The 13,156-nt window shown below is 34.5% G+C and overlaps 1 protein-coding gene across 3 annotated transcripts in view; it reads right to left on the bottom strand.

Moving 5' to 3' along the window:
* VPS13A (vacuolar protein sorting 13 homolog A) overlaps positions 1–13,156 on the bottom strand; it is a 260,584-nt gene that overhangs the window by 73,207 nt on the left and 174,221 nt on the right. For all 3 annotated transcript variants that reach the window (XM_047102413.1, XM_047102419.1, XM_047102427.1), the window contains exons 46-50: positions 9,157–9,260; positions 5,345–5,627; positions 1,553–1,948; positions 1,199–1,303; positions 932–1,078 (exon numbers count right to left, since the gene is read on the bottom strand). In XM_047102413.1, the coding sequence (XP_046958369.1) occupies positions 932–1,078; positions 1,199–1,303; positions 1,553–1,948; positions 5,345–5,627; positions 9,157–9,260 (1,035 nt within the window). The remainder of the gene's footprint in view (positions 1–931; positions 1,079–1,198; positions 1,304–1,552; positions 1,949–5,344; positions 5,628–9,156; positions 9,261–13,156) is intronic.

Raw genomic sequence — 13,156 nt, 5'->3', positions numbered from 1 at the left:
AATAGAAAACAGTTGCAAATTTTACAGCAAGTACGAAATAGATCTACAAATCTCAGAGGAAAGCATCTCAAGCAGGACATATAAACGGAGCCCACACATGGACAAATGGTAGTATGACAGCAAAACAGACAAAGATCATGAAGGCAACTGGGAAGAAAAATAACCTCCAAAGGAATAACAGAATCACGGCAGAACTTTCAACTATAGTGGAAGCCAGAAAATGGTGGAGTAAAATCTAGATATGTTGAGAAAAAACAGAATTCATTAGCAAGAGAAATTATCATAAAAGACGATGGTAAAAATTTTTATGGATAAACACAAACTAATGGCATTAGCTCCAAAACAAGCTCTAAAGGAAAATCTACAGAACATATGTCAGGAAGAATGATCCCATCAAGATGGTTTGAAAGCAAAAAGGCACAGTGAATAAAAACAGCAAATAATGTCTCTTAAATCCTAACAGATTTACAATAAAATTTCTTCAAAAGCAAAATATTCCATCAGGCAGTCTTTTTAGAAAGCTTTTATGCAGAGGTCTAATAGCTAAACATGGAACCGAATAAAATTTTCACTCCTAAGTCACTACCGTCTTCTTAAAATAACTGGCTTAGCTTGCTCTATAAAGGCATTCTTAACAGCTTTATGGAAAGAACAAATCATTTCCTACTTTTCACTGCATTTATACTTTATCTAGTCTTCTTCTGTGTGCTTTCACTGTTTGGTTACTAGTTGTTAAATATCTACTTCCCTTATCAAGCAATACATTCCTAAATGACAAGGTTTGGTTTTTAAAAATTAAGTATCTAGAGCCTGGTACAAATAAAATGGAGTGTGGGGGGCAAATTAAAAACTTACAGAGTGGTTTCAGGTATTTAACTTCAAGTAAAACTCAAAATCCAAAGAGGTACATTTTTGACATTCATCTACCCACCTGCTCTAAATCAAGAGAGAGCCATTTATCATTTCCCTCTTCAGCCACTGATATATGGTATTTGCTTTTGTTTTCAATCATATAAAAAGGGGTAAAAGTCACAATTCTGGTAATGTTAAAACTGCTGAGGTCTATAGTGACACCAACCTAAAGGGAAAAAACAACATTTCAAAAACTGTTACATTACCGCAACATCCTAATAAAAATTAAGTATTTGATAGATATAATTTACATACAAGTTTCTTGAGGAGCAAAGAATGAACTCACTTGATACTCCATTTTCAGGCCTTTACATTTAACAGCTCCATGACTCCCAACAGTATCAATTGAAAACTGATCTGACAATTCACTATCAGTTACCATAAGCTGAACCTAGAAAAAAATTTCCAAATACATTACAGTTTAGATATCTTTAAAAATTCCTAGGTAAATTGATAAATTTTTTGCTTGTTAGCATAAATATTACGTTAATGCACTAAACGTTTCTGCATACTAAAATCTAACATTTTAACCTCAAACATATAAATGTTATTCTAACCTGTCTCATAATGTTCTTCAAAACTTTAAAAAAGGAGTGGTACATAGCTGAAGAAAAATGGAAGTTTAGAAAATCTTACATACCTTATTGTTATTAAAAAAATGCTTTGGTTGAAAAGAAAAAAGAATGGGTTTTTTGTAATTAGGTGGATGCTTTCGATGAATTCCATCTGCTTTATACTGTAACATTCGACCAGTTTTATTGACCATCCAATAAGGACTATGAAATGCCACAACGGTCTGGCCAATATTGTAAGTTACATGGATAGCAATATCTAAATCAGTCTTTTCTATTTCTGTAACACAGGTGAAATTGATGAAACTAATATCTTGCTGATTAGGTTTTATACAATATTCACTTTTCCAATCATGATTAAGATAGTCAAGTAATTTTAAATGTAGTCTGGCTTTATCCAACTGCGCAGTACAAATATGGGCTGACTGTCCTTCATTTAGAGTATAAACTCTGTGTTCAATCCCCTGTAATAAAAAAAAATACAGTAAAATTTTAAATGTGTCAGAATAATATGCCAAAAACCTCTCTTTAATGATTGCAAATGGCATACACATAATGCTTCTGAAATACCTCTGTCAGAACAGGTCAGAAGACTTATATTTGACTTCTAACTCTGCCAAATGTGTAAGCTTCTATAAATTATTTAATCTGGGCCTTGAATGATCATATTTATAAAATGGTCTAAACCCTCAACTTCAAAGAACTATGAGGATAAAATTAAATAACATAATGAAAAACTATGCCAAAATAAACATTATAAAGCACTATAATTAGTAAAACATTAAAAAAATCTTATCCACTAGTGATTTTAGTTTTGAAAACTACCAAATAATGAAAAATGAAAAAAATGATAATAATCCAAAATAAGCAATCCTAACTAATTTCTATTTCTGCTTTTTAACAATCCTTCATCACCCATTTCCAATCACTGTTTATACTACACCTTACGTCTCAAAACTGTTCATTTCTCTCTGTCCACCCTTCCATGACCTTATTAGTTCATGTCTCTCGCTTTAGTCTCTTAACCGTTCTTGTCCCTTGTAATCCTCCCTCCATACCACAGCTAAATTCTCTTTTTAAAAGTTTATCATATCCTTTGGAAACTAGCAAACAAAATGTGATCCCCAAAAGTACCAAATTAAAAGTCTTTGAGAATGGAACACACATAGATAGTTCATCACCAGTTTTTCCATCATCTCTAACCTGATTCCTTAGTGTTGTTATAACAAAGGAATCTCTTAAAGATTTTTAATTACTTAAAGCAAAACTAATGCAAATTACTCATGTCTGACATCTTAGTTAATATTCCACAAAATAAGAACAGTAATGGTTGGTGGTGATGTGAGAGAGGTAAATAAATTGCAACCATAGGCCTGTCAGGCATTATGCTGAATCTTTTACAAGCATTATCTAATTTCATTTTCCCATATACCCATTATACAAGTTTTATTAATATCCCTATTTTATGGACTAGGACAAATGATATAAAAAGATAATACAACTTGCTTAAAGACATAAAGCTAGTAAATGAAAGAGGTAGGATTCAATCTCAAATCTATCTGACAGCAAAGTACAAATTGTTAACCACTATAGTATCTGCCAACCATATGGAAGAGATACCCTTAAACCATAGATCTGTTAACTCCGCCCCCCCAATTTATCAGACAAGTATAAACATATAGTAAATCCCAACAATTATTAATAGACCACTACAAAAATAATTTCTAGACTACAGTAAAGAACTACCTTCTTATATTTGATAAGCATGGCAAATAGAATGTTTACTTAAAAACTACACTGTTGGTGAAAATGCAAACTGGTGCAGCCACTGTGATAAACAGTGTCGAGGTTCCTCAAAATTTAAAAATAGATCTACCCTACGACCCAGCAATAGCACTGCTAGGAATTTACCTAAGGGATACAGGAGTGCTGATGCATAGGGGCACTTGTACCCCAATGTTTATAGCAGCACTTTCAACAACAGCCAAATTATGGAAAGAGCCTAAATGTCCATCCACTGATGAATGGATAAAGAAATTGTGGTTTATATACACAACAGAATACTACATGGCAATGAGAAAGAATGAAATTTGGCCTTTTGTAGCAACGTGGATGGAACTGGAGAGTGTGATGCTAAGTGAAATAAGTCATACAGAGAAAGACAGATACCATAAGTTTTCACTCTTAGGTGGATCCTGAGAAACTTAACAGAAGACCATGGGGGAGGGGAAAGGAAAAAAAAAAGAAAAGGTTAGAGAGGGAGGGAGCCAAAACACAAGAGACTCTTAAAAACTGAGAACAAACTGAGGGCTGATGGAGAGTGGGAGGGAGGGAGGAGTAGGTGATAGGTATTGAGGAGGGCACCTGTTGGGATGAGCACTGGGTGTTATATGGAAAACAATTTGACAATAAATTTCATATTAAAAAAAAAGATGGAAAGATCCCTGTTATAACAAAAGAATCAGATGTAATCTGTTAAAACAAAAAGTACTTAAAAGAAAAAGCATCTTTATAGAGCATAATATTCTTTTTAGAAAAACATAAGAGGGGTGCCTGAGTGGCTCAGCTGGTTAAACATCCAACTCCTGCTCAGGTCATGATCTCCTGGTCCGTGAGTTCAAGCCCCTCATGGAGTTCTGCGCTGATAGCTCAGAGCCTAGAGCCTGAAAGATTCTGCGCCTCCCTCCCTCTCTGCCCCTCCCCCACTCACATTAGTGCACACGTACGTGTGTGCATGCACTCTCTCAACAATAAAAACATAAAAAAAAGTTTAAAAACACTAGCATGAGAATAATATAATGTAGGCTGTTGTTTCAATTTGTCTAATATTTTAAGACGAATTCTCACACTTGTTTCAAAAGTTAGTGTCCATCTTTTAAACATAATAAATGAGATACACATGAAAGAAAAAGATTAAATATATATATACACAGGCATACCTCAGAGATAATGCAAGTTCAGTTCCAGACCACAACAATAAACCAAATACCACAACAGAGCATGTCAAATAAATTTCTTGGTTTCCCAATGCATATAAAAGTTATGTTTACACTATACCATAGTTTATTAAGTATGCAATAGCATCATGTCTAGAAAACCATGTACACACTTTAATGCTTTATTGCTAATAAACATTAGCCATCATTTCAGCTTCCAGCAAGTCATTATCACTGATCATAGATCATAACAATTAATAATGACAAGTCTGAAATATTATAAGAGTTACCAAATGTGGCAAAAAGATACGAAGTGAGCAAATATTGTGGGAAAAATGGAGCCAAAAGACTTGCTTGACATAGGGTTGCCATGAACCTGAAATTTGTAAAAAAATGGTTTCTCTGAGAAGTGTGATAAAGTGAGGTATGCCTATATTCTAAACCTGAAATGATTATCTTCACCTGAACCACTACTTTCAGATGATGTAATTACAGGCAGTTTTTATTATCTCTTTTTTTCTGAATTTTCTAGTGTGTATATATATATATTTTTTTTTCTATTATATATATATATTTAGGCAGGTTAGGTTATATATATATATATTTTCTATATATATATAGTATATATATATATACGATTTTCATAAATGATTTTAATTTTTTAAGTGAATGGTATATCACATTTGTGCATGTAACATATTCAATTTAGCAGCCATATTTCTAAGGTAAATCATGGCAAAAACCCTCTTTTTATACAATATGATTGAAGCATTTCTTTTCCATTTGAAGGACAGCTGGACTGCCCATTCACCAGTACTATTAATTCGTATGAGAACATTTAAACATTGTTTTGTTGCTCATAATGTTAAATAACCAAAGCTACAAAATCAAAGACAGGAAGGCATTAAAAAAACTCTAGAATACCTCTATATAATAAGCAATTTTGTAAGGAAGAAGATTTCGGAGGAGGATAGGCGGCCACAAATGCATTATGTATGGTAAGTCCCAACCATCTTCTGAATACACGGAGAGAGATGCCAAATTATCTTTTTCTGGGACAACATTAATAATAAACGGTTTCTTAGCAGCGTTTATAGATCTACATATCTTCTTTAGAAGAGTGCCTTCATTTTTTATAATTTCTTCAAAGTCAATTCTTTCACACACTTCATAGTCCTCATCTTCTGGCTTCAGAGAAAGAGGTGATCTGTGTAAAGGATTAAACAGTATGCTTGAAAATGCTTTAAAAGAAAACAAATTAAGTGATTACTACTTAGGAACAATAAAATTACATCACTCCCTGCTCTTGTAATAAATTTTTATATTTCCCATTCTTCTTAGAGATAGGTAAGACAGACCAATGAATGGATGTTTTCATAACTTTCTAAAACTAATCAAATTAATTGGCTCTTAAGAGGAGAATATTTTTCAGGGTACCTGGGTGGCTCAGGTGATTAAGAGTCTGACTCTTCATTTTGGCTCAGCTCATGATCTCAGTTTCTTGAGCTTGAGTCCCACATCGGGCTCTGCGCCGACTCTACAGTTAAATCACTACCTTTTCAATGTTAATCACACGAAAGCTTTCAAATAGATACGTAATTGCTGAAACACTGGGCATAGTTGCAGAAGTGGTTGCAAGAAAATCATATGATTACTCTTTATATTTAAACATCACATTCTGTTTACATTTGAACTATACTTTAGGCTTCATCATTTTTCAAACCTAACCTGCCCAAATATAAACACTTAAATATTTTTGTACTTCTAAAACCAATCACCTATAATTTGACACTATCCCTTGCAGATGAACAACTTGTCCATACTATCTCCAAACCAGATTGTCTGAAACTCCAGTCCTGTAGTTTTAAATACCCAGCACACCCTTCTGTAATGATGTCTGATGAGGACTTAAATTTGCTAGATTGAACCCTAAACTGTCCATACCACTTCTCAGTGTGTTCCTTTCAGGGAACTTCTAACTACTAGCACTCTGGATTATAAAATATTAGATTTTTCCGTCTTCTTTGACATACACATAAATCTAATGATCTGTCAAGCCCATTATCAGATTTAACCTGTTTTATTTCTACATTCTCTATGACTTTCATTCTCTTTTCTAGTCTTTTAATACTTAAAAATAAAAACTTTAATTTTCTCTAAGTTAAACTAATGCCAATAAAGTCATCTGGATTATCAAAACCTTTATTGGACCTATTATTTATGAGATGGTAAAACTGGAAATAAACAAATGAATAAGTCATTCTTTACTCTTAAGAGATCCCAATCAGGTGGGGGATGTAATGTTAAAAGAAAACTACTGCACTGTGATAGGTACAAAAACCGTATGTACACAGCAGACTGAGGGCATGCAAGTGTGGTTAAGTCTTTCTAGACAGTTGCAGAGCATTTTCCAGAGGTGAAAACTTTGCCAAAACGCTTTGTTCCGAAGAAAAGACTTGAACTGGAGAAACATGCAAGGTTAAAGCAAAGTTTAAGAAATGAATAGGAAGAAAACACCAGAGAAAGATGATCAATGGTGAGAGGTTCTGAATGAGAAAAGCTGATGGGGTGAAAGGTCTTGAAACATTAGGGTACCAGATGTTCTAAGAGAAGAGGGAAGAAAAAGATGACATGAAAGATAAAGATGGGGCGCCTGGGTGGCTCAGTTGGTCAAATGTCTGACTCCTGAACTCGGCTCAGGTCATGATCTCACAATTTGTGACTATGAGCCCTGCATCGCCTCTGCGCTGAGACACGGAGCCTGCTAGGGATTCTGTCTCTCCCTCTCAAAATAAATAAACTTAAAAAAAAAAAAGATTAAGATAAAATTTATATAAATGAGGGAGCAAGTACCTCAATGTAAACTTAAACAACGTTTCAAATGTTACATTACAACACGTATAGGACAATCAACTCCCAACTATTCCTTATAGTCACTTACAAACTCTGTGCTTTCAGGCCTCCTTACTTTTATTCACCCAATTCCTCCCACTTAACACTGCCCTTCCCTGCTAATCTGTAATTATATTTTATCTTTAATGCATGTATCTCGCCCAGGAGTCCATCATTAAGACCTTCTTTGTTTTCTGTAGTTTTCTGCAACTTTTAACTGTTCTGTATCTCTACAACCCACTGTTTGCTTCCTTCTGTATTTACATAATGTATCAATCTCTCAAGGGTAGTAGCAATGCCCAACTCATCGTAGCATTCCACACCAGTGCCTTATACACAGCAAAACACTTGACATTTTTTAAATGAATTAAAGAATCAGTATATTTAAATTCTCCAGGGAGAGGTAGCCATTTGTTAAAGACCTCATAACTTAAAATGTTAAGTGTACCTTTGTTAAATATAAGACCTCAAAACTTAAATGTAAGTGTACATCTCAGAATTAGATTAGACAAATACCTAATGTGAAATACAAGCTGGTTCATCACTAATAATTTTAATTAAGATTAATTAATTTCCATTTGACAAGTTAATATTTTACCCCTGAACCAGAAAGTGTAAAAATACTCTAAAACACTTTTTATGGACAGAGTCACAAAATATACAGCAATCATTTATTAAAAATAAAGCAGAATGCCATTACCTTTTCTCATTCAAGGACAAAAGGAGTTGAAACTTCTTACAGAAATTTTTAAACATATCCAACATGCTATCTTTAGTCTCCTAACCCACCCAAAATCTTTCCTAGAATAAGGTCAGATACTATGAACAACCATTTTGTTGTTCTCTCAACAAGAGAATTCTTGCCCTCAGCAAGTCTGAACTAAGCAATAAAAGGCTCATTAGGGCTGAAGGTGTAAGCAATAAAATACTTTTTAGTAGCAGGTCTACTAACTGAAAATATGTGCCTAAACCTGCTAGATTGCTTTCTAAGCATTAGGGAGTCAATAGTGAACTTGGCATGGATCAGAAGGACTAGAGGAAGAGCGTGTTTTGGCACTGCTTGTAGTTTTGCCTCCACCCTTCCATAACGCAGGTCTGGGTCCAGGGCTAGCATGTGTTCTGAAATGGTACTTAGACAAACCACGATGATTATTCTCAGGAAAGTTCTACTTTCCAAGAGAGTTCAATATCCCTAAAAGAGATTATTTTTTAATTCCTGATTATATAAATATCCTAAATATCTGTCCGTTATGATATTAACCCTAAAATTCTAAGACTAATACATCATCAGCATCCTGTAAGAATTTTTACCTATAAAATTTTGTATCAGGTTTAATCTAATTTTTAATATTTAAGATCAATGTACCGCATATCACAATTTATACTATAATTCTACCACTGAACAATACATAGGTAAAAAGATGAAATATTTTATGTTTCTAAAAGGATTTTTTAAAAATTCTATTCTAAAACATTTCAAAGGTAAAAATCTCTTCATAATAGTATATTTAAATCTAGAAGCTACCAATCGTGCTCAATTCATCATTTTGTAAAAATCATGAAAAAATGATATGGTTATGATGGCTATACTGTAAGCATGTAATAAATGTATTTACTAGTAAAAGCATAAGTAATTCACATGGTATAAATTAAACACATTACATTTTCCTTTAAAAAAATTTATAACACCTTTTAAGCACCCTGAAACTTAAATAAGGTAGACAAATTATTAACAGAACAGATTTGATTAAACTTTGATCACCTAAAGACAGATATCCCTACCAAATCAGAAACTAAAAATTCCATGGCACCTTAGAGCAAATAAAAAAGAAAAAAAAAATCACCGGTAAGATGTTAATGGTATGTTGAATTCACTTCCAGGTGAAGCTGTTCCCAATAAAGTGTCCCCTTCATAAACAGAAAGTGGAATTGAAAAATGATTTTTAATCTGAGAAAGAAAAACAAATCATATTTAGCACCATTAATCTCAGAATTTAAAGACATTTAAAAAATATTCCACCAAAATATCCCAATAAAGAAACTAGTGGGAGATATTTATCTTTCTTATAGAAGTTAGAAAAGAAACAAACATGCTATTATTTATCCTAAAAATTACAAGGAAAGTTGCCACAGTTTTATAGAAAAAATGTGTCAACAATAATACTTTAAAAATCCTCAAAAAAGGTCACAGGCTGGGTAATGTGTACTTTTGTAAATCACTGTTGTATGCTCCTGATTGGATAAGGTACTCTCTGAAGTGTATGGAGACTATCTCATCCAATAAGTAGCATACAACAATGGTATAAAAGGTAACATCACTGAGATTATTATATGTTATCAGATAAACTTCCAAACACTTATATTTATCCTTGGGATGGATAAAAACAAACTAGTCAGTAAAACCATTTTATTATAATCTTTCTAGATCTCTAGTAAAATTGTCCTATTAAAAAAAAAAAATAATACCCAGGGACACCTGGTGGCTCAGTTGGTTAAGCATCCGACTCTTGATTTTAGCTCAGGTCATGAGCTCATGGTTCACAAGTTTTGTGTTAACAGAGCCTGCTTGGAATTCTCTCTCTCTGCCCCACCGTTCTCTCCCACTCTCTCTCTCTCTCTCTCTCAAAATAAATAATAAAGAAACTTAAAAAAAATCATACCAAAACAGAAAACATACTGAGAGTTAAGAATTGATAAATGGATAATCTTAACTACACTATGTTTTTTTCTAGGTAAATCATTGGCTCTATTTGAAGCAACAGAGATACCTTCAAATTTCTATAGCGTCTTCAAGAATTTTAAAATTAACGTGTAACTATTTAAAAAATAAAAAAAAATCAATAATAGGTAAAGCAGGACAACAGTCATCTTTTAAAACAGTTAACTATAAATAAAAAATGAAAGAGAAAAATTTCTGTTTTCAGCCATGATGGAATAATAGGGACTATACAAACATTCCCAATGTAAACAACCAAAACACAGGAAAAAGAACCTACATTAAATAATGGTTTTCAGATACTGGGCAGCATATAGCACAGGAAAGAAAAAGAATAAAAAAGAAACCAACAAATTATGCAGTAAGACTACCCCAGCTTAAAGTTTTTAAGACTATTGTGGGGGCAGAAAGAGAGGTCAAACAGAGCTCTGTCTGCTGAAGTCAAAGAGACAGATATGAGAATCTGGGGAAGCCAATGTGCCTTAAACGCACAGCACGTTGAGGAGCGAGTAATTGGAGAGGCAAGAGTTGCAGATTTAAGAGTGTCCCTATTGTCAAAATTTCACTTCATTACTGACTGGAACATGCACATGAACATGACTGAAACTACTGAAGGCTCAGTAAAGATCAACCTCCAACCCACCGTCAACGGGAGTTCTCTAAAGCAGCTCAGGCCTCCTCCCACAGCAGATCTGAGCAAACCTTGCTATGACCATGTGCCACAGTTGCACGTTCTCCTGTAGCAGGAGTCCATCCAAAGTGGTGTCACAACCCTGGCAGTGTGCAAGGAGACCCAACAAGGGCCAGCATCACTCCACAGTGACTCCTGTGATGGGAGAGGGAGAATAACCACACATACCAGTTCAACTATGGCCTGAGCAATGGGCTAGGGGCAGACAATTGATCTGACTGCAGGCCTCACCCACCAATGAAAGCTTCTTGGGGACGGACTACAGTTCTGGCAAATACAGTTTGAACCAACTCAAACTCAAGGCAGCCCCAGACTGGACCACTAACAACACAGGAACTAAACCCTGCCCCCAACAGGCAAAGAGAGCCATCTCAGGCAACTGAATTGAAGGCAAACTCAGCTAAGCCACAATAGCAGGATATGTGCAACACACATAGGACACACATCTGAACTGCCACATTCTGGAGGACATGGGACATTACAGTGTAGGATGCTATAGAACCTCTTCTTCATAAAGCTATTACTTTCAGGAGGAGATATACCTGACTTTCCTAACACATAGAAACAGACACAAAGAATTAGAGAAAATGAGGAGACAGAGGAGTATGTCACAAATGAAAGAACATGAAAATCATGGTAAGAGACATAAAATAAAAATGGAGATAAGATGCTTGATAGAGAATTTAAAGTAATGGTCATAAAGATGCTCGCTGGACTTGAGAAAAGTGAGGAGGGTCACAGTCAGACCCTCAGAAAAGTGACAGAAAACATTAAAAAGAAATCATCAGAGATGAGTAACTCAATAACTGAAGTTAAAAATAGTACACTAGAAGAAGCAGAAGAATTTATCAGTGATCTGGAGGACAGAGCAAAGGAAAGCAATCAAGCTGAAGAGGAGACAGAAAATAATAAAAAATGGGAATAAGGGAACTTATTGACATATATTATAAAGATCTAAGAGGAAAAGAGGAAAAAGGGGGCAAACATTTATTTCATGAAATTAATACCTGAAAACTGAGGAAGGACAAATCCAGATCCAGATGGTACAGAGAGAGCCCAACATAATCAACACAAGGAGGTCCACACCAAGACACAGTAATTAAAATGGGAAAAACTGATAAACAAACAATCTTAAAAGTAGCAAGAGAAAAAGGAAACAGTTACATACAAGGGAAACCGCATAAAGCTATCAGCTGATTTTTCAGCAGAAATTTTGCAGGCCACAGAAGAGTGGTGATATATTTAAAGTGCTGAAAGAATAAACCTCCAACTAAGAATACTCTATCTAGCAAGATTATCATTCAGAATAGAATGAGAGATTAAGAATTTCCCTGATTACTACGTGGCAAAGAAAAGAATGAAATATGGCCCTTTGTAGCAACATGGACAGAAGTGGAGAGTGTTATGATAAGTGAAATAAGCCATACAGAGAAAGACAGATACCATATGTGTTCACTCTTATGTGGATCCTGAGAAACTTAACAGAAACCCATGGGGGAGGGGAAGGGGGGAAAAAAAAAAGAGGTTAGAATGGGAGAGAGCCAAAGCATAAGAGACTCTTAAAAACTGAGAACAAACTGAGGGTTGATGGGGGGTGGGAGGGAGGGGAGGGGAGGGGAGGGTGGGTGATGGGTATTGAGGAGGGCACCTTTTGGGATGAGCACTGGGTGTTGTATGGAAACCAATTTGACAATAAATTTCATATATTGGAAAAAAAAAAAAGAATTTTCCTGATTAAAAAAAAAAAAAGTTAAACGAATTCATCACCAGTACTCAGACTTACCAGAAACGTTATATGGGACTGAGCGGGAAAGAAAGACCATAAGGAAGAGTAAGAGCAGCACAAAAACAGTAAAATTAAGTGATTCGAAAATAATATAAAGTATGACTCACATACTTAAAACGTGGGAGGGGGAGACAAGAGTTAAAGTGCTTTTAAAATGAGTTCAAACTTAAGAGACTATCAACCTAATATAGACTGATACATGCATAAGATGTCATAAATAAATTTAGTGGTAACTACAAATCAAAAACTGATAATGGATATGTAAAACGTAAAGAGAAAGGAATCCAAGTATATCACTACAGAGAGAAGAGAAAAAAGGAAAATAGAAGAACTACAAAAACAACCATAAACCCATTAACAAAACTGCATTAAGTACATACCTATTAACTGCTTTGAATGTAACTGGACTAAATGCTGCCGTTAAAAGCCACATGGCAACAGAATGGATAAAACAGCAAGACCCATCCATATGTTACCTACAATAGATGTGTTTCATGCATGAAGACATATACAGAATGAAAATGAAAGGATGGAAAAGCATTTATCATGTAAATGGAAGTGAAAAGAAAACCAGGATAGCAACACTTACATTGGACAAAACAGACTTTAAAACAAAGACTGTAACAAGAGACAAAGAAAGACACTACATAA

This window comes from Lynx rufus, unplaced genomic scaffold (assembly GCF_022079265.1).
Source record: "Lynx rufus isolate CCGP_SWC_20201006 ecotype Redwood Valley unplaced genomic scaffold, mLynRuf1.p SCAF_10, whole genome shotgun sequence".
Classification (NCBI taxonomy): Eukaryota; Metazoa; Chordata; class Mammalia; order Carnivora; family Felidae; genus Lynx; species Lynx rufus.
The sequence above is the reverse complement of the archived record's forward strand: the minus strand, read 5'-3'. Positions and strand labels throughout refer to the sequence as shown.